The sequence below is a fragment of the Saccharomyces cerevisiae genome, chromosome XV, assembly GCF_000146045.2.
Source record: "Saccharomyces cerevisiae S288C chromosome XV, complete sequence".
In the NCBI taxonomy this organism is placed as follows: domain Eukaryota; kingdom Fungi; phylum Ascomycota; class Saccharomycetes; order Saccharomycetales; family Saccharomycetaceae; genus Saccharomyces; species Saccharomyces cerevisiae.
In genome coordinates this window covers 679,292-698,179 of record NC_001147.6, presented here as the reverse complement: position 1 = coordinate 698,179, position 18,888 = coordinate 679,292, and the positions used below count along the sequence as shown (strand labels likewise).

Sequence of the window (18,888 nt, the reverse complement as noted above, 5' to 3'; positions counted from 1 at the left end):
GCGTGAAGATAGAAATTATAAATTACCAATTTATTTTCAGTATAGCCTTAGAAAACACAAAGGCACATGGTTGTATAGATCTATATAATGCACTGACTGTACCTTGTTGTAAGGAAGTTAATAATAAGCAACCTGTTCGGGCTGAAAATCCAAAAGAAAAGTTGACGGTCTATTAGTGGAACAATGAATTTGAACTTTACATATAAGGGAATGTGTCTTTACTTTGATCTTACAGCGAAAATTACTGAAATCACAGTTTACGTATAAAGCACCCCCAATCCACGTGTGTTTTATACGCTTCTCTTTTATAGGAATATAAGATCAGCTTTGATTATTAATTAATACTGTCATTTAATTGCCAGTTATCATCAAACGGGATATTTTCATCGGTTCATTAATGTATGGTAGCTGTTGCGAGCGTATAATTATACTGGCGTTTGAAGATTACATATATGATGAGAAACAAAAATCAAATTTAGTAACAACTGTTAACGATGCAATAATGAGTTAAAGCAATTAACAGGAGGGGGAAGCAATTATGTTATTCGTGGCATTGTTGATAATCTTTTGTGGATTTCCAAATCCAGGAGACGAGCTTCTTATATTGTATGTTACTAATGGTATTTTCTTTTTCAAAAAGTAATTCAAACGATCATATCAAATTTCGCATATTTCTTATACTTAAAGTAGGGCCGATTTACGGCTTATTTTCTGTTCCATTAAATGCCAAGCTCGTAAGTGCCAACGAGTGAAGTTACTTAAGCCTACAAACTAGAAGCTTAGCCACCAATTATCAACATATACATATGTGTATCGCAATAATGCTTCAAAATTCACCAAGTTCTTCAAAGAGCGTTTAAACCAAATAAAAATCCTAACTCCCGACGCCCTAAACTATTCACTTCCTTTATCTTGCCTGGGTCCATGGCAGAATCGACCATTTCCTTCTTTCTCTTCTGTAATTCAGAAATACGATCCTCAACAGAGTCCTTTATAAACAATTTATGCACCTGGACTTTTTTTGTTTGACTAATTCTATAGCAACGGTCTTGAGCTTGTTCTTCGACGTAAGGATTCCAAAATGGATCAACTATAACTACATGGTTCGCACATGTCAATGTTAGTCCTGAGTTACCGGCTTTCATGGAAATCAGAAGTATCCTTTTCTCAGGGTCACGATAAAATTCGTTGATAACATCTGATCTTCTCTGAGCGTTCATTGATCCAATATATTTCAAGTAGGGAAAATTCAGTTTATTTTTGAGAAAATGTTCGAGAATCTCAAAAAATGTTGTAAACTGGGAAAAAATAATAATTTTTTCGGTTGCTGATTCATCAAAAACTCTTTGAATAACCTGTATACATTGCTCTATCTTCGTAGATGGTTCTAAACTCTCAAAATTTGGCACATATACATTTTTTTGCTGTATTTTTTGTTTCTCCATTTCACTTAAATACTCTGCATGCAAATCTTCCTCAGTAAATCCCTGGTTTATTACCTGGTCGTATAACTTGTGCGAAACAATATCTTTCTCGTTTGTCAAACGTTGACAATCTTTGCATGGGATAGCAAATGCCCCACCTTTGGTTTTCTTGGCCTGAGGTAGCATGGATGACTCTTCGATGAAGGGCTCGATACAAGTGTCGCAAATCAAATGACCACAACCTGTCAGAACGGACATCGCTTCTGGTTCTAATTGTTCCATGCACCAGAAACATGTCATAGAATTCATTGAAGTAATAACCTGAGCCTGCGCTTCTCCGCTCATGTGAGTGATTTTATAGTAGAGCCTGAGCCAGTCATCTTCAAAGCTTTTGCCGTTAGCTACCTTTGTACCTTCCGCTTTTTTTTCTCCCATCACAACTAATTCTGAATGACAACAAGCCTGCCTTAAGCGAAGTAGTAATGTGAGAACGCTAGAGTAGCTCCCCCTCGTAGAATTGTTCAACAATTTCTTAGCGAGTGCTTGATTTTTTGATTCCAAAGCTGTGTAAAATTTTAATTCCTCTCCCTTCAGGCGTGATTCATCTACTTCCACAATTTTAGGAGGGAGCTCCAGTAAAGGTTTGCCGTCGATCTTATCAGCCTTAGACCGACGAAGCATAATGGCATTTAGAAGGACTCTAACCTTTCTTAATGCGTTTTTTCTATCCTCGTTATCATATTGATATTGCTTATTTCTCTGAAAAAACCTTCCAATGTCTAATTTAAACCGTTGCTCCTTGTGGTAGGGTGGAATTCTTAGAAATCTTATCAAGGAATAAAGCTCATCCATACTATTTTGAATCGGCGTACCAGACAAGACCCACCTATACATTCCATTTATAGTACAGCACGCTTTAGAAGCCCTTGTATTTTTGTTCTTGATGTTTTGGCCTTCGTCCAGTAAAATTCTGTAAAACGTTGAATCATTGCAGAAAAATGGAGAGTAGTATTCATTTGAGGTTTTCAACCTATTAAGAGCTTGTATATGAGGCACAGCTGGTAGCTGATTTTGTTCACCATCCAGTTTTTTCGGCCAATGTTTCTTAAATTCGTTTGCTAGAGTTTGATAAGATACCAAAACAGCATCATATCTTGCCAAATCCCTCCAGTGCTTAACTTTTCCGTTACCTGATCCTCCAAAAATAAATGTAGTAAATTTTGCGCGTTTTTTTACTTTCGTTTCTAATTCACCTTTCCAAACTCTCAAGACTGAGACTGGTGCGACGATCAAATTGGTTTTACATTTGGATTCCTCTGAGCGATTTGCTAACATCAATGCAATAGCTTGAATCGTTTTACCCAGGCCCATATCGTCAGCAAGCAGACCCCCTTTTTTTGCGGAGTTTTCAACTTGTAACAACCAATGCAGACCCAGCCTCTGGTGTTTTAATAAGTTTACGGTCATATCCTCGGGAGTAAGTGCTTCGCCGTCTATAATGGATTCAGATTGTTTGACATTCTCTAAAAGAGCCCTAATCTGTTCTTGATCTTCTGCTGCATGCATATTAGAGATGTGAAATTCATCTTGCATCGATAGATCATTGGCTGTAGAACTAGTATCTTCGGTATTTTCCACGATGTTCCAGTTTGAAGGAGGTCGTTGATCTGCGTTTACCGGAAATAAATAGCTTTGCTGCAGTAATTCTTCACTTGTTATTGGAATCTTATATCTTCTCAAATTTTCATATAGTCTGTCCATCTTAAGTCCTTGTTGTCTTAGCCCAACAACAGCTTTTCCGACGCCTTCCCTTTTTAAAGGAGTAGGTGGAAATCCGGTGTCAATATCTTTACGAAATTCTTCAATTATATTCAAAAATCGAGTAATCTTTCGTTTAGCATCCTCTGATCTAGTAGACTTTGATATGAGATCGCGTGCAACTTCGATGCTTTTAAAATATTGGGCTCTTCTGTCAGGATTGACAATGGCTGGATTAGAAAACTTGATGCCGTAATCTTGTAATGTTTCAAAAACAATGGGCATCTTTACACCGTTGGTGAACAATATTTGGGCCGATTCATGTGCAACGTGTCTTCTGTTTATATCTATTAAGGATCTTCCGTCTTCAAAAAAGTTTTTATAAGAGACCAAGTTGTCCAAATGTCTATAAAGAATTCTCTTCGTCATTTCTGTCCTGGATGTGTTCTTGGCTAATAAATCTTTTGCAGTATCAATGGACTTAATAAATAAATCTCTTTTGGCGAGAGGTTGCCGTACTATTGGCAATACACTATTGATATCAGTTGTGCGTTGGTCCCCCAGTTTCAAGTCATTCAGTTTCTGCTGGATCTCCCCTGTTAACTGCTTGTAGGTACTGAAGCTTAGGGTTCCTTCTTTTAACATTTGGTCTAGCTTTTCTTTCTCAGCCAGGCATTCGTTTCTTTTATTTACGGTCGCAGAAGCTTTACTATCCCTGGCTGACCGCTCAAGGGCAGCCAAAGATTTCTGCAGGTTTATATTTTTCGAATGCACAAAGGACTTCCATTGTTCGTTATAATTATACATTTTCAAATTGATTGAATCTAGCTTCGATTTTGTCAACTGTCTTTTTTCCTTCAGTTTGTTTAATTGGTTCTCAGCTTCATCAACTAATATCTGCTGAGTTGAGCTGATAGTTCTTCCCCCTCTAGCCATCGATGTCAACAATAACTGCCAATGTTTTTCAGCATCAGAGACCTCCTTTTCTCTTCTACTTAGTTTCCTTCTTAAAATTTCAGAGTTTGTCTTGCAGCAACTGAGAGCATTACGTAGTTCAGACTCTCTAGAATTCAAATCCTTCAATAATTTTTGATGATTTTTTTTTAGAGTATCAAGTGAACTGTTACATTCGTGTTGAGAGGATTGAGTAGCTTGTTCTGTCATGATAGTTCCTTGAAGAACTGACGAACTCGAGGATTGTGCGTCTGTTTCTGATGTAGGAATTGAATTGCTGCCACTTGCTTCTTTTATTACTGAGTTATTCAAGTCAATATTGGGTAGGTCAAGTAAAGATATGACTTCTGGTACACTGCTCCTAAGCGCATCAGCTGTATTTGGTTCAGAAACTTTCAAAGGACTTTCTATATCATTGATACCGGCACCAGATTCGTCCTCATCTGAAAGAATAATAATCGAGCTATTTTTCTGTTCGGAATCATGTGAATTATGTGTTGTGTGGTCCATATTTTTTGAGGGCAATATCGGTCTTTTAAGTATCTTGTTATCTGCAAAATCTCCGCTATGCTTCCTTTTAATCTTACGACCAAAATCGCTAATATCGACAGGTTGTTCACTAAAGTGCTTGAATAGTTCACTTTGTTCTTGCTCAAGTAAGGCAACATTATTTTGAAGTCCTGGAAGACGAACGGTCGTCTTCCCCTCTACTTTGGCCGTCTCGTTTTTAAGGGAACTCTCAACAGAGCTTAGATTGGACGGTAATGCTGGCGTTCGCTTTTCATTTACGATGTTAGGTATAGTGTTTTTGGAGTTATTTTGAGTTTCAGAATCCTGGAAAGCACTAGATTCAATAGGTAAATCACGATAACTTGTTGTTGTGACTCCTTTTATTTGGTCTTTGTTTTCGCTCTTCAAACTGTTATCTTTTGTTTCTGGGTCGCTGAACTGTTGCTGTGACGGTTTGTTATTCAAGTTTAACTTCTCCTCTTGAAAATCCAAATTGCTGTCCTGGCAAGTATTAGGCTCGAAATCATCTTCAACGCCATCGTAGTCTTTGGAGACGTATGAGGAAGAAATGCCACAGATATTTTCCTTCACTTGCTCATCCTGATTTATTCTTTTACCTTCCTCTTTTTGTTTAAAACTATCGGATAACGGCACATCATCGTTTTCATAAAAAAGTTTTATCATCTCTGCGCTTGGGCTGCTCTCTTGTGTTTTCTTCTCATCGTTGGAAGATCCCATCGTTTCTTCCTTCAAGACTTGCTGCTGTTTTACTTCGTTGGAAGATTTTTCATTGTTGAAGGTACTGTCTGTGATTGTCTTGCTCTTTGAAAGAATAGTATCGAAGGTTTCATTATTTGATATGTTCGTCTTGAAAACATGGAATGCTTGACGTGCTGCATCGTCATTAGATTGGGCGACTTCCAAGCCTGCCATTCTTAATTTCCCATTTTCTTTCCTAATGTCTATCTTATCCACACTTGTTGAAGACGAAAAAGAATGGAATATGTCTTCATTATCTGAATCGGCTAGTGTAAGGTCGATGGTGGGTACTGCTGCCATTTGACAGATGTTTAACCTAAAGATATAGTCCAGCGTCTCCTTTCAAGCACTCAAAAGATAGATGTAAAAATCGGTATAGACGCCCTGTCCTGTTCTTTCATAAAACTGCGGAGAGGTTTGTATTTATTTATTGTTTTTCTTCCTCTCATATTCGTTACATAGTCTAAGTAAACTGTCCGGTAATATCGAGAGTGACCCGTGTCTCGTGCTTCTCTTCCGCCTCACGTAATATCAACAGGTAATCATCATGAGCTCCCCATTCATAGTTCAGATAAAAAGTGAAGTAGCGGTTGATGGAAGCACTTTTATTTGCATAATTATAAGATATAAAGTATTTTTTATTTGTATACCTCATCATGTTATATAAAGAGTTTTAGATGGCAATTTTTTCTCCAATAATAATCATCACATTCCCAAGACCTTAAATATATGCCACAAAATTTCAATGACATTGGTTAGGATATTTCCTATCGTTGATAGGTTGCGGAAAAATGTTGAGTTGAATCAATTTTTCAACATCCCATTCGATACTATTCTCTGTCTTGTAACACCACATTATCCATCCACCAGTCATTTCAAAAGCATCTAATTGAGCCTCGATAAACTTTCTAGTGTTCTGTTTTCTCTCTTCGGGCCACAAGGCAATATTCTCGTTGTTTGCACACGTATTTATGTAATGAGATTTTTCATTGTCTTTGGTCCAACTTCCATCATATCTGGCACCTAGACCAACCCCATTTAACCACTTTGTACAATCTGTTAAGGCCGCTGAAAATTCGCCTGCTACGGACCAATGCTTCTCGCTTACGGCATCTTTCCCCCATTGGCAGGCGATTTTGATACGTTCATTCATTTTTCTTGTTAATTCCACCTGCGAGAACACCTGATAATGATGATGGTCAATTATGACGCCATATTCGTTCTTTTCATCATTCAAAAACCCATCCCAATAATGGTAAGGTTGAAAAGCATCATGTATTACAATGATCTGGTTGCTATTAATTTTATTTCTCAAATAGTCATAAGCCGGCTTCAAAAGCAAATTTTTCAATCTTTCCATGTCAATAACTGGACCTAACGGTTCATTGAGCAATTCGATTCCAATAACGGTGTCCAGGTATACGTCTGTTGAGTATTTGCTTAAAATATACGTTAAAGCTTTCATGGTGGCGCTTAAATTTTCATCTTCCAGAAACTTATATGAATCCCTCAACCCTGAGTTATCAAATCCGTTTTGTGAACCAGCGGCTCCATGAAGATCAATCCATACTTTCAAACCATATTTCCTAGCCCAATCGATAGCCCGGTCTAGAAAATATTCCTGCTCGGCGGTAACATAGGGATCATGACTCAACGTTGTAAAGGCCCAATACCCAATAGGAATTCTAACCAAATTGAAGCCTTGAGAAGCAATTTTCGCGAAGTCTTCCTCTTTATAGAACGTCGACCAATGACTATAAAGGCGTTCCTTTGCCTTTTCATAGCCTAATTTTTCACAAAAATGGTATTCATCAACAGGAATACCGTCATCGTTGTACGGATTAGTACGGAAAGTCTCGAATAAAGAAGGTGTAATATACGGCTCCAATACTAGCCACCCACCCAAATTGACTCCATGAATTTTTTCATTGATGGCTTGATTGTTGATGGCAGAGTATATACTATCCTTTTCTTTATAAATAAACTGTATAGAGTCCCTATTTTTTGTGGAAACAGGATTACAGTTTACTAATTTGGTAAAAAGTAGTGTTAGTGTAGTCAGCCCTCTGAACGAAACCATTTACTTCTAAAGTTTATAAAGATTTTATGCGGAGCACCTCAGTCTTTCTTTCGAATCTTTGGATGGTCTGTTCGCAATTGAACAATTAAAAGAGAAGGGTAAAAAAAATAATGAATGTGAGGTTGTTCTACGCATGGAAGTTGCTACAAAAGGGGTGGCAACTGATGGAAAGACTTTTTACACAAAGATTGACAGCATTACTGACAAATTTCTAATGAACCAGACGCGCCGCTTCTTTTAGTGTCGTTTGGTAACCGCTTTTTCTTAAGCTGGCAGAGACCGCCAAAAATAAGAGAGTCGCTTGTAGTGGGACAAATAATGAACAGAGAGGCTTTTTGATACCAGTATCGTTGAGTTGGGAATGAAATGAAATATAACGATGCAATCGTCGCCATTCCTGTCAGAATATAATCGACGGTCATGTTATATAATTGTTTTATAAACGCCCACTTCTTGGCTGTATCTTTTATAATGTCCTTTTTTCCTGAAGAGGGTTTCCATCTAATTTTCTTTTACAGTCTGTAGCCTTACTTCTGGCCCTTTAACTAAATACATTTGATTTATATTGCATATTTACTCATACAATTGTATATTTGTTGTTCTTTTTTGGTCGGCTACCAGATTTAGTACTTAATGTAACCAATTTGTGAATTTCATAAATGACGTGCCAAACTAGAAAGTGTGGGGCCCTGAGAACAACTTTAAGCTGTTGACATTACCTTATGAGTCCAGTCCATCCTCTCCTTCTTTTTCAAGTTGTTTTACTTCAGGATCCTCATCTGCTGGTTCTTTTTTCCTTGTAGCTTTGTCATCTGATCCTTTAACGTCAGATGCAGTAAACTCGCTTCCCCTTTGACGTTCTTCTCTTACGTCTCTTCTTATCCAGCCGGTGAAATTTACCTTATAACCACTGAAGCTCTTGATCTCTATGGCTTTATTCTTGTAATCCCACGGAAGTACAGGTTTGCTATTATCTCTCGAATTGGCAGAGGGAGGGCTTGTATCCTCTATTTTAGGGTTATTGGCTAGTTGTTCTTGCGATTCTGATAAAACACTACTTTCTTGGGACATACCACAATTACTCGAGAAATTGGATTTATCTTCCGGCCAATATAAGTAAAGAATGTGTTGGCATTATAGTACATTTTGTTGATATCTTTAAAATTACTTGGATTATGAGAATGATTACCCGTCAACTGCTTGGTAAAGTTTTAACGTTCAAGAAAAGCTCTAGACGGCGTAACGCACCTTTTGTTATGAGCGTTAGAAAAATTAGTGACTAAGAGGATGAGATGATAAAATGCATATGATGTTGAATATGGAAAATAAAATGTTATATTCTTACTCAACGTAACCTGCCATTTGTAGGAGTTAAAAATTATGTAGTAGACTTAAATCTCTCCTTATTGTCCTAAATACTTGTAATTACATACACATATATATGTATAAATATTCGGGAAATTTTACAACTGTTGAGATTTCATAAAGATGATAATTTCAGATACAAAGTGTTTCTATATGCCGAAATTTCCGCTTCTAATGTTATCATATAGCTTCTTTCTCTCCTGTCTTTTGTTAATATTTCCATGCAGTTTGTTTCCCTGAGGAGCTTCTGGTAGGTAAAATTCACTATTTACAGCCCCCATAGGCTGAGCGGGTACGGAATAGGCATTCTGCTGCATGCCTTGGGGAAAACTACGCCTGTTAGCACCAGCTGTGTAACGTATCGGCTCCTGAGCTGGTACCATATGGGACATCATTGGAGGTGCTCGCATAGGTGGAGGTCCATTGTAGTATTCCGCAGGTACGACAGGTTGAGCTTGCGGTGAATACCTATTAACGTGCTGCTGTGGATATTGATTGGGGCGAACTCCCTTTGGTACCATTTGCGGCGGATTATTGCTCCACTTTCCATCTAACATATGAGCATTGCCTGCCCGGCTGTTCCCATAAGCATTTGTTGTGTTATTATGATACGGCGGCTGAGTTACCTTGTAAGTATTTACAGGGTGCTGGTGGTTAGGGTTCATTCGTTCCATTTGTTGATATAATGGAACGTTAGATGGAAGATTGGGCACACCTTGTTTTACTGGCACCATATGTTGGGGAATAGGTGAAGCATCTGCCCGTTGATTTCTGGACTTTAGTTCTGGGGGCACAATATTGTTTTGGAAGGGACGTTGTTTTTGTTGGTGAGATGGATAATTATGCTGGTCCCGATATGTCATATGTGGTTGATTTGCTAAAACGTGAGCAGGATCATTATACCCAACGGGTACATTAATCGTGTTCTGCTTGAATCCAGCCGAATTGGTGGAGAATTGTGGAGACCTCGCAGGTGAATATGCAGAAGGTGGAACTGGTGCACTTGCAGGCGACATTTCATTTCTACGATCGTTCTGATAGTATTTTTGCTGAACAGGAGATACACAGTCTCCAGGCGCATTTTTATATGGTTTTGGTGTTACCTGTTGAGATGGACTGACTGCACCTTGTAAGACGTTCAGGCGAGACTCATTCGTAAATGCCTTTTTCGAATCCGAATTTGAATAAGTGGGTTGACTAGGCATTCTTGATGCCGGCAAGTTGTTGATATTTGGAGAATAATATGATGATGAATCGTCGTTGACTTTGGATTCCTCAGAAATCTTTCTAGGTTCCGCTAATTTCCTATCAGCGGTGTATTTGGAACTATCAGCGCAAGAATCATTTGTATTTGTACTTAGCTTCAATGAGTGAACGGCGCTTGAATGGCTGCTTTGTAAGTCATCGTCAGTTATATTGGATGGCTTATATTGATCAAACTTTGTCAATGATTCGAAAGTCTCTGCCTCAGTTATGGAGATTTTTACATCGTCTGGCTCATTAATCATCATTTCTTCAACCATACCGTTTAATTCTTCAATAGCTGAGTCGGTAGCTCTTTTCTGGGAATTTTTAAGTTTGTCACTGTCGTCATCATCGTGTTCGTACATTAATTCCGGTATTTCAATCTTAAAGTTTGATGAACCGGTCTCTATTACTGGTAACTGATATTCATCAGGATTAAGTGTGCTAAACTGAGATAGTACTCGCTCTTCTTTTTTCGATTTGTGATTTTTGTTGGTATGGTATTCTTCGCGGATGGGAGCGTCTTTACTTTTTTCCTCAAATGATGAACTACTAGAGTTACTACCGCTTTTCTTTCGCAGGTTGTTTAGAGGATTCCATTTGGAGATTTTATGTTCAAAAGAATGCAAATTCACATTATGCTTATTTTTAGTCAATGCATTTTTACTAATGACTGTGTGATAGATTCCTTGGTTATCGGGTGCTGAATCCCTTCGAACAGTACTTTGCTGAGGTACCTCAGCTTGGAATTTTTTGTAGGTCTGAGATAGTGTAGGAGATTTGGAGAGAGGTGGATCTTCTAATTCAAAGTCATCAGGAGGTAGTTCCTTTTCGGTCGTTGGTGACTGTGCAGAAGTCTTTTTCTTCAATTGACCCTTTTTATTATAATCTAACGTTATATCACATTCTTGGAAAACCACCCATTTTTTAAATCCATCAAATTCAAATTCCAATATAATAGATCTTCCAAAAATTTTTTTCTTTTCGGATGTTTGTTCGAAAGAAAGGGACGATAACCAAGTCCAAATAAAATAATCATCGATATCTAGTCTTTTAACCTCAATACATTCTTTTAAATGAGAAATATTTTCAATACATTCTCTGGGAGCCCAACCTGGTTGAAATGTTGAATGTTTGGTAGACATTGCTTTCATCAACCTTCTTGACTCCTGGGACATTTTCCTGCTAATTCCCTCCACTGTATTTTTCTTTCTGAATAAAGACTTTAATAAAGCGTAGTCCTCTCTTGCTTCGAATGCATCATGATCACTGAAATCAAGAAGATCATTGCAACGCTCCAATAATTGCCAAGGTTTTCTCGAAAAGACGTCTGTTTTTAAAGTTACCAGAGGAATGGTTAGGATTGTCTCTGATGTGTACGCTGTTGATTTTCTTGGAGGATACTGATTATTGAATAGTAAACTCTTAAGTGTGCGCGGCAGCTTTGCCGATTCAAGATCTTGAGGGACAAAACTTCTTAGAAATGCTAAGAGTAGGTGAAACATGGCATCTGAAGCCGGAATCCACTGATCTAGCCCATCTTGTATGGAATTGTTGGGGGCAAAAGACTTCATGGCGGCTGATTCAAAATCGTAATCTTGGATATCAGAATTTGGTATCTGTTTACTAAACGCCCAGATTGCACACATCTTCGATATTTTTCTAGCACTCATTTTATTAACTCTTGAATTTGATGAAATTGAAATAATCAAGTCAAAAAAATCGTAAACGATTGATGCATGATTTGGGGAAGCTAGACATTGAGGCATAATTTCCAAAAATGATTTTCGAGGAAATTTTTTATCTTCTTCCCTGAATTTAAACTCCAAATAAGATTTCCAGCCTATGATTTCTGAATTTGGAAGTCTGCACCAAATGTATTTTAAGCATTGAAATAAAGTCCAGACATCGGCCTTGGAAACAATTCTGAGCTGTTTTTTTTCGTTGACTGGTTGACCGTTTCCTAGTGGGAATAGCTGATTTAGTAATGTCAGCAATTTGTCGTTCGTCTGTTCCGGCCTGAACGGTATCATTAAAAATTCAACATCTGGACCTTTTTCCTTAAGTTCAGCGGTGATTACGTGTATGACGCCTTTAACTTTCTCCCGACTAAATTGATGGAAGAATTCAAACTCTTCGTCATCCATACTATTGTGTTCGTTTTTGGTTCTTCCGTTTGATCTAGGTACATTTTTCTCATTATTCTGATTTTTGTTTGGACTTAGATTTGTTTTCTGAGCTTTTTTTGGTGAATTGGATCGACTTTTCCTGATCTCAGCAGTCGGTGGAGTTGGGAGAGGTTTTGCCATATCGTTCATAACCAATACTATCCTAATACGAATACCCTTTTGCCATGTAAAGAAAACTTTTATAGAAGCAGCCTCTTGCCTCAAAATTCCCAAGCGATGACTTTTGGCGGTTTCAAGTTGTCATCATTTGCGAATGTTTCGTTTTTTTGTATTTTTCTTTGCTTTTTTCGTAGGAATACGCCGGAAAGTAAACAAATCAACAAAAACGCATTCAAAAACGCCTTGATATCTTTTACATATACATAAGAACACGTCCTTGGTGTGTGCACATGAAATTGTAAAATCTAGTGCTAGCAGGACTCTACCAAAAGTAAAGCTGAAAAATTTATGGCACTTTATTTACACGTATAAAATTTTAACGAAACAAGTATATATTATGAGAGGGGAAATGAACAGAATATATAGAAATATACTCCAGTTGCATCAATAAGTCTATTCAATAATACGTGTGATTAGACCGGTACCAACAGTTCTTCCACCCTCTCTGATATTGAAACGTTGACCAACTTCTAATGGGGTAGGATGGATCAAATCACATTCCATTTCAACATTGTCACCTGGCATAACTTGCATAGAATGATCTTCAACCTCCTTAGGAAATCTCATCACAACTGTAACATCAGCTGTTCTTATAAACATTTGTGGTCTGTAGTTTTCACCAAACCCAGAATGTCTACCACCTTCCTCTTTGGATAAAATGTACAAAGAGGCTAGAATCTTTGTATGGGCTTTAACGGTACCTGGCTTAGCTAAGACCATACCTCTCTTCAATTGATCTCTCCTGATACCTCTAAGTAAAACACCGGCATTGTCACCTGCCATAGCAGAGTCCAATTCCTTTCTAAACATTTCAATACCAGTAACTGTTGTTTTCAATGGGGTGGAGTTGTGACCAACAATTTCCAATTCCTCACCTTTCTTTAAATTACCCCTTTCCACACGACCAGTGACCACAGTACCTCTACCGGAGATAGAGAAGATATCTTCAACGGGCATCAAGAAAGGCTTGTTCAAATCTCTTTCAGGTGTAGGAATATACTCATCCACTGCATCCAAAAGTTTCATGATGGCCTGCTCCCCAATTTCAGGTTGGCGACCTTCCAAAGCGCAAAGGGCAGAACCCATGATAATTGGAGCATTATCACCGTCAAACCCATATTCGTTTAAAAGTTCTCTCATTTCCATTTCGACTAACTCTAACATTTCTGGATCATCAATGGTATCAACCTTGTTAACAAAAACGACAATATGTTGGACACCAACTTGTCTGGCCAAAAGTAAATGTTCTCTAGTTTGGGGCATTTGTCCATCGGTAGCAGCTACAACAATGATAGCACCATCCATTTGAGCAGCACCGGTAATCATATTCTTGATGTAATCAGCGTGGCCTGGACAGTCGACGTGAGAATAATGTCTCTTGGCCGTTTCGTATTCCACGTGTGCAGTAGAAATTGTAATACCACGAGCTCTTTCTTCCGGAGCCTTATCGATGGCAGCATAGTCCAAGAAGTTGGCACCACCTTTTGCGGCTAACGTTTTCGTAATGGCTGCGGTTAAAGTTGTCTTCCCATGATCAACATGGCCGATCGTACCTATATTTACATGCGGTTTGGAACGATCAAAAGCAGCTGCATAGGAAGTAGTAGTTTGAGAAAAGGTCCTAGAAATTACTGAAGAGAGCCTCAGAAGTTTCCCAGAAGCTTTAAAAGCTGTTCTTGTGAGTAATCTTGGTAATAAAGCTGACATTTTTGTCTGTTACCTTTGTCGAGCTAGAATAAAACTGAAAGCACAAAATAGTTTACAACAAAGAAGCTCAAATTTTTTCAGCTTAATCAGTTTCAAAGATAAAAATGACCAAAAATAGGAAAATCTGTAACCAGTTAGCAGCAAAAGGGAGGAAAGCCTGGTCGCGAAAGGATATATTGACTGAGGTCGGATGGGTGCTAAAACAAAATCCTTAAAAATATGAAAAATCAGCTCCAGCGCGGGTTAGTGGGAAACTGACCAATCAATGGGCAGCCTGTCAATTTCAATGCGGGTAACAGGGTTGTCAGTATAATAGACCCAACTTACTGCTTTATGTTTATGTATATGTATATATCAGAGACCTAATCGAGAATAGAGAAGTGCTCACATATTGCATAAATTGAAAAGTCCTCCAGAGGCGAAGTATATAAACTAAATGTTTTAAATGAGAAAAGCAGCTTCTTTTCCTTTCTTCCACGTAGTACTAAATCATGTCGGAAAGCGATAATTGCTTTTCTTCGTCGTCAATATTACTGGATGGCACAACTTCCGTGGCTTTGTTTTCATTTTCTCCAGGATATCGCGATGTTAGCACAAGCGTGATACAAAGTAGTAAGCAGGCGATGAAGAGACCAAATATGAACCAGGAAAAAGCCATACAGACCAGCTGCAACCTGAATTCTTCCGTCGTCAGATCGTGAGGAATATTTTTATCTTGGAATATGGACGCTGCGTCTTCTGGTCGCGAGTTACCCATTAATCCTAGCTTAATGCTGTTGCCGAAGGCTCGTATGGCGGACTTAAAGTAACCCTTCTCGAAAGGGTGATGCTCATCGCACAGTATCATGACTTTAGAATCTTCATTCGTGGACGAATTGTTTATCTTGGAAATAGCGAAGGTCGTAAAAGCCAAAGTCATCAATAAGATCTGTTACGTAGTATTTGAGAGAAGGAGTAAACTAACCTTGAATTGAGGTCTTGATTACAAGTTGCTTGCTTAGTGACACATTTGACAAGAAAAAACAGTAATACGCCAGAACATTTGCGGCCCCTTTTTATATCAAAAGTGCTAAACATGCTATTTAAGTATTTCTTTTGCTGTTGATACGCAATTTTCATTGCGCTGCTGCAGATGTGGTACCCTTTACCGCACAAAAATACTTCTATCTGGATATTATTCCGTGTACTTGGCGAAGAAGCCATCCCGTTTTGAACGCCATTGCCGCTAACCTCCGCGCTTTCGCTTGCAGCAATGGCTACATCCGCACGGTTCCGCTATTGCCACGACATTGTGGTGGTAATAGCCAAGGCAATGGTGTGTACAACTTACGATCCCTCTGCTTGCGGAAGCAGTCAAAAGGCAAGTGAGATCTACTCTATAAACTGACACTTTATCCAGGGAATTATCGAGAAAATTCTGTCTTGTCAATTAGAGAAGTAAGGGGCCACAGGGAAATAATACTTTCGAAGGGAGTTTCTTTCCTTAAGGAGGTGCAAAATGCAAAAGATATACAGTTTATAGGTTGATACACATAGAGCAAGTGGTCTCAAGTGGTCTTAATGAGTCACGGGAGGTCAAGATGCTCTTTTTTTCTTCATCGTTTCAGTTTTGTATCTTGAGCGGAGTGAACTTGCCCTTTAAGCGGGCCATACCCTTACATGGCGTTAGCACTTATTTTCAAGGTGAATATATACAATGTCAGTTACCCGTTTTTTTGTCTTCCGCTGTATAAGCTTGCTATCATTAAAAGCCGCATGTGGCATCCTGAATTCTGCCACCCCTTAAATACAAAAAATAGTGTAAATGGTACTTGATCTCTTCTGGAGGAATAAACAATAATTCTTGATGGAATTTGAGAGAAAGTAAGTGTTCGGCTAAGCACAATAAAGATATAAACCTGTGACTACCTATATAAGTTCGTAATGTCAGCACCTGCTCAAAACAATGCCGAGGTTCCCACTTTCAAGTTAGTTCTTGTTGGTGATGGAGGTACTGGTAAGACTACCTTTGTGAAGAGACATCTGACCGGTGAATTTGAAAAAAAATACATTGCAACTATCGGAGTAGAAGTTCATCCTCTATCTTTTTATACTAATTTCGGTGAAATTAAGTTCGATGTCTGGGATACCGCAGGCCAAGAAAAATTTGGCGGGTTAAGGGATGGTTATTACATCAATGCTCAATGTGCAATTATTATGTTCGATGTCACATCCAGAATCACTTACAAGAACGTCCCTAATTGGCATAGAGACTTAGTCCGTGTGTGTGAAAATATTCCCATAGTGCTATGTGGCAATAAAGTCGATGTCAAAGAGAGAAAGGTCAAGGCCAAGACTATCACTTTCCATAGAAAAAAGAACTTACAATATTATGACATTTCTGCAAAATCCAATTATAATTTTGAAAAGCCTTTCTTGTGGTTGGCTAGAAAACTTGCCGGTAACCCACAATTGGAGTTTGTTGCGTCTCCTGCATTGGCCCCACCTGAGGTGCAAGTTGACGAGCAACTAATGCACCAATACCAGCAAGAAATGGACCAAGCCACTGCTTTACCATTACCTGATGAAGACGATGCTGATTTATAAAAACATGAAAATTTATATACGAAAATATTCTGCTTCTTCTCACATCAATCTAAAAATTTTTTTTTGAAATTTCTTTTATTTTTAATATATAGTTCTGAAAGTCTATTTTTAAAGAATTAGTTCTTCTCTGTTTAATTGCCACATTGTAATTTTTTTTTGGTATGTTGAAGTTTAACCTGTACATTTCTTTTCTTTTAAATTGAATCAAAGACCAATAAACGGGATCCGATCACAATATGATCGTCCAATAACGCTCCCTCTTGCACTTCACTTACTACTTTATAAACCTAATTTTTATTTTTTACTAGATTCCTTTTTTCTTCCTGCTGGCGCTTTTTTTTTTTTGCCCGTCCAAAAGTTTTCAATGAAAAGTAATCCTCTTGAAAAGAGATACTTCTTTCGATTACAATAATGTTCTTATTCATATACAAATAGAATATCAGAAGATCGGAAACGAGTTAAGATAAAATATAAGAAGAGGAAAGTATTCCCAATTATGTTTTCATTTAATTGGTAGACGCGACAAAAAAAAGTATAATATATTGGGAGAGATAGTTCAGTCTCACCCACATTCTCTTTGCCCTGTGCCTCGCTCGGTTGTTAATTGCCAATATTACGATCTTGAGCTGGATGACAAAAAAATAAAAATACATTTTATTTTTTTGATCAACGGGCTAAAACAATTAGACTTCTTTGAGTACGAGGATATCGCTATTTTTATCTCACGGTATCGTATTGTAATTAGAACGTCTCATATCATATCGTATAATTCGGCCTTTATTTCAAGAAAAAGAAGAGAAGTTATTCTTGTGCATGTTCGTAAACTGATTTATTTAAAACTTACATATGACTTGAAAAAGTTTTTCTTTGAACCAAATTACAGGCATATTCCGCTGATATTAAGCGTTTTTCTCAGCAAATTCCTTGATAAAATCTACCAAGTTTTGTACAGCTTTCACTGAAAGCGCGTTATAGATGGAGGCTCTGAACCCACCAACTGAACGATGTCCTTTCAAACCGGTTAAATGACGAGCAGCTGCCTCTTTTAGAAACTGGTCATCAAGGCCGTCCTTTTTAAGGGTGAAAACGACATTCATTTTTGATCTACACTTTGGATCCACTGGAACGTTGTAAAAATCTGAATTTGCATCCAATGCCTCATATAATATCTTGGCCTTTTCTTCATTTTCAGCCTGTTGCGCTTCAACACCACCCTTCTTCAAAATATGTTGGAACACGAGATCCATAACATGTAAAGTGAAAATTGGAATTGTATTATAGGCTGAGTTGTTCTTCACCACCGTTGGATAGTCGAATGCAATAGGGGTGATTGGTACTCCCAATTCATGTAATGTTTCATCAGAAGCGCCAGAAATATTCTTAAGGATGGATTTCTTGATAATGTATAGGGTTAAGCCTGCTAAACCAATGTTTTTTTGGGCGCCTGCCATGATGACACCGTATTGAGAAACGTCAATCTTACGAGACAAAATGTCGCTGGATAAGTCAGCAACAATTTCGATGTTGGGGTCGTTTACTAAACATTTTGGTAATTCTGGCCATTCAACACCATGAACAGTTTCATTCTCACATAGGTACACGTATGAGAAAGCCTTACCTTTGATTTTATCTTCCCAAAGGGATTCATCCGGAATTTTACCAAATTTGCCATTGTTATAATCTTTAGCGTTGAAGATAACTTCAGCAGGAACGTGCAATCTCTTTGCCTCTTCAAAAGATTTCTGAGACCAACTACCGGTGACTAAATAACCGGCAGGTGCAATCTTCCCATGCTTACCCACATATGCAGCTGCCAAATTAGTAGCAACGGAAGAAAAACCAGTAGTGCCACCACCTTGCAAGTAGAACACTTCATGAGTGTCAGGAATATTTAGCAGTTCGATTAAGTGCTTCTTAGAGTCTTCAATCACTTTGGTGGCATCCTTCGAACGGTGAGAAATTTCACCGATACCCAAACCTATGTCATTGAAATTGATTAAGTCTTTAGCAGCTTGTTGCAAAACTGGTGTAGGCATTTGAGCTGGCCCTGCTCCGAAATGTTGTGGTTCCTCTCTTTCCAAAGACATTGTTTCTTATCACTAATGGTTAATCGATGATTGATCAACTAATTAGACCTGTGTTGTTCAATTAA

The 18,888-nt window shown here is 38.1% G+C and overlaps 8 protein-coding genes and 1 non-coding gene across 9 annotated transcripts; 2 read left to right on the top strand and 7 right to left on the bottom strand.

The window, feature by feature from the left end:
• Positions 1-845: 845 nt before the first annotated feature.
• On the bottom strand, positions 846-5,705 carry ULS1 (translocase ULS1; the record flags this gene model as incomplete). Its single annotated transcript, NM_001183610.1, has 1 exon — positions 846-5,705. The coding sequence occupies one exon, from the start codon at positions 5,703-5,705 to the stop codon at positions 846-848; it is 4,860 nt and encodes a 1,619-aa protein (NP_014834.1).
• Positions 5,706-6,147: 442 nt separating this feature from the next.
• SPR1 (glucan 1,3-beta-glucosidase) lies at positions 6,148-7,485 on the bottom strand (the record flags this gene model as incomplete). The annotated part of the gene is made up of 1 exon (NM_001183609.3): positions 6,148-7,485. The coding sequence occupies one exon, from the start codon at positions 7,483-7,485 to the stop codon at positions 6,148-6,150; it is 1,338 nt and encodes a 445-aa protein (NP_014833.3).
• Positions 7,486-8,205: 720 nt separating this feature from the next.
• Positions 8,206-8,556, bottom strand: IES4 (Ies4p; the record flags this gene model as incomplete). Its single annotated transcript, NM_001183608.1, has 1 exon — positions 8,206-8,556. One exon carries the CDS (start codon positions 8,554-8,556, stop codon positions 8,206-8,208), a length of 351 nt encoding a protein of 116 aa, NP_014832.1.
• A 443-nt stretch (positions 8,557-8,999) lies between these two features.
• Positions 9,000-12,413, bottom strand: MSB1 (Msb1p; the record flags this gene model as incomplete). Its single annotated transcript, NM_001183607.3, has 1 exon — positions 9,000-12,413. One exon carries the CDS (start codon positions 12,411-12,413, stop codon positions 9,000-9,002), a length of 3,414 nt encoding a protein of 1,137 aa, NP_014831.3.
• Positions 12,414-12,836: 423 nt separating this feature from the next.
• Positions 12,837-14,150, bottom strand: TUF1 (translation elongation factor Tu; the record flags this gene model as incomplete). The annotated part of the gene is made up of 1 exon (NM_001183606.1): positions 12,837-14,150. The coding sequence occupies one exon, from the start codon at positions 14,148-14,150 to the stop codon at positions 12,837-12,839; it is 1,314 nt and encodes a 437-aa protein (NP_014830.1).
• Positions 14,151-14,634: 484 nt separating this feature from the next.
• On the bottom strand, positions 14,635-15,069 carry YOR186W (uncharacterized protein; the record flags this gene model as incomplete). The annotated part of the gene is made up of 1 exon (NM_001183605.3): positions 14,635-15,069. One exon carries the CDS (start codon positions 15,067-15,069, stop codon positions 14,635-14,637), a length of 435 nt encoding a protein of 144 aa, NP_014829.3.
• Positions 15,070-16,073: 1,004 nt separating this feature from the next.
• GSP2 (Ran GTPase GSP2) lies at positions 16,074-16,736 on the top strand (the record flags this gene model as incomplete). Its single annotated transcript, NM_001183604.1, has 1 exon — positions 16,074-16,736. The coding sequence occupies one exon, from the start codon at positions 16,074-16,076 to the stop codon at positions 16,734-16,736; it is 663 nt and encodes a 220-aa protein (NP_014828.1).
• Positions 16,737-17,313: 577 nt separating this feature from the next.
• Positions 17,314-17,495, top strand: SNR36. Its single transcript, NR_132260.1, has one exon. It is a non-coding gene; the product is annotated as an SNR36 (small nucleolar RNA).
• Positions 17,496-17,635: 140 nt separating this feature from the next.
• SER1 (O-phospho-L-serine:2-oxoglutarate transaminase) lies at positions 17,636-18,823 on the bottom strand (the record flags this gene model as incomplete). Its single annotated transcript, NM_001183603.3, has 1 exon — positions 17,636-18,823. One exon carries the CDS (start codon positions 18,821-18,823, stop codon positions 17,636-17,638), a length of 1,188 nt encoding a protein of 395 aa, NP_014827.3.
• Positions 18,824-18,888: the final 65 nt, after the last annotated feature.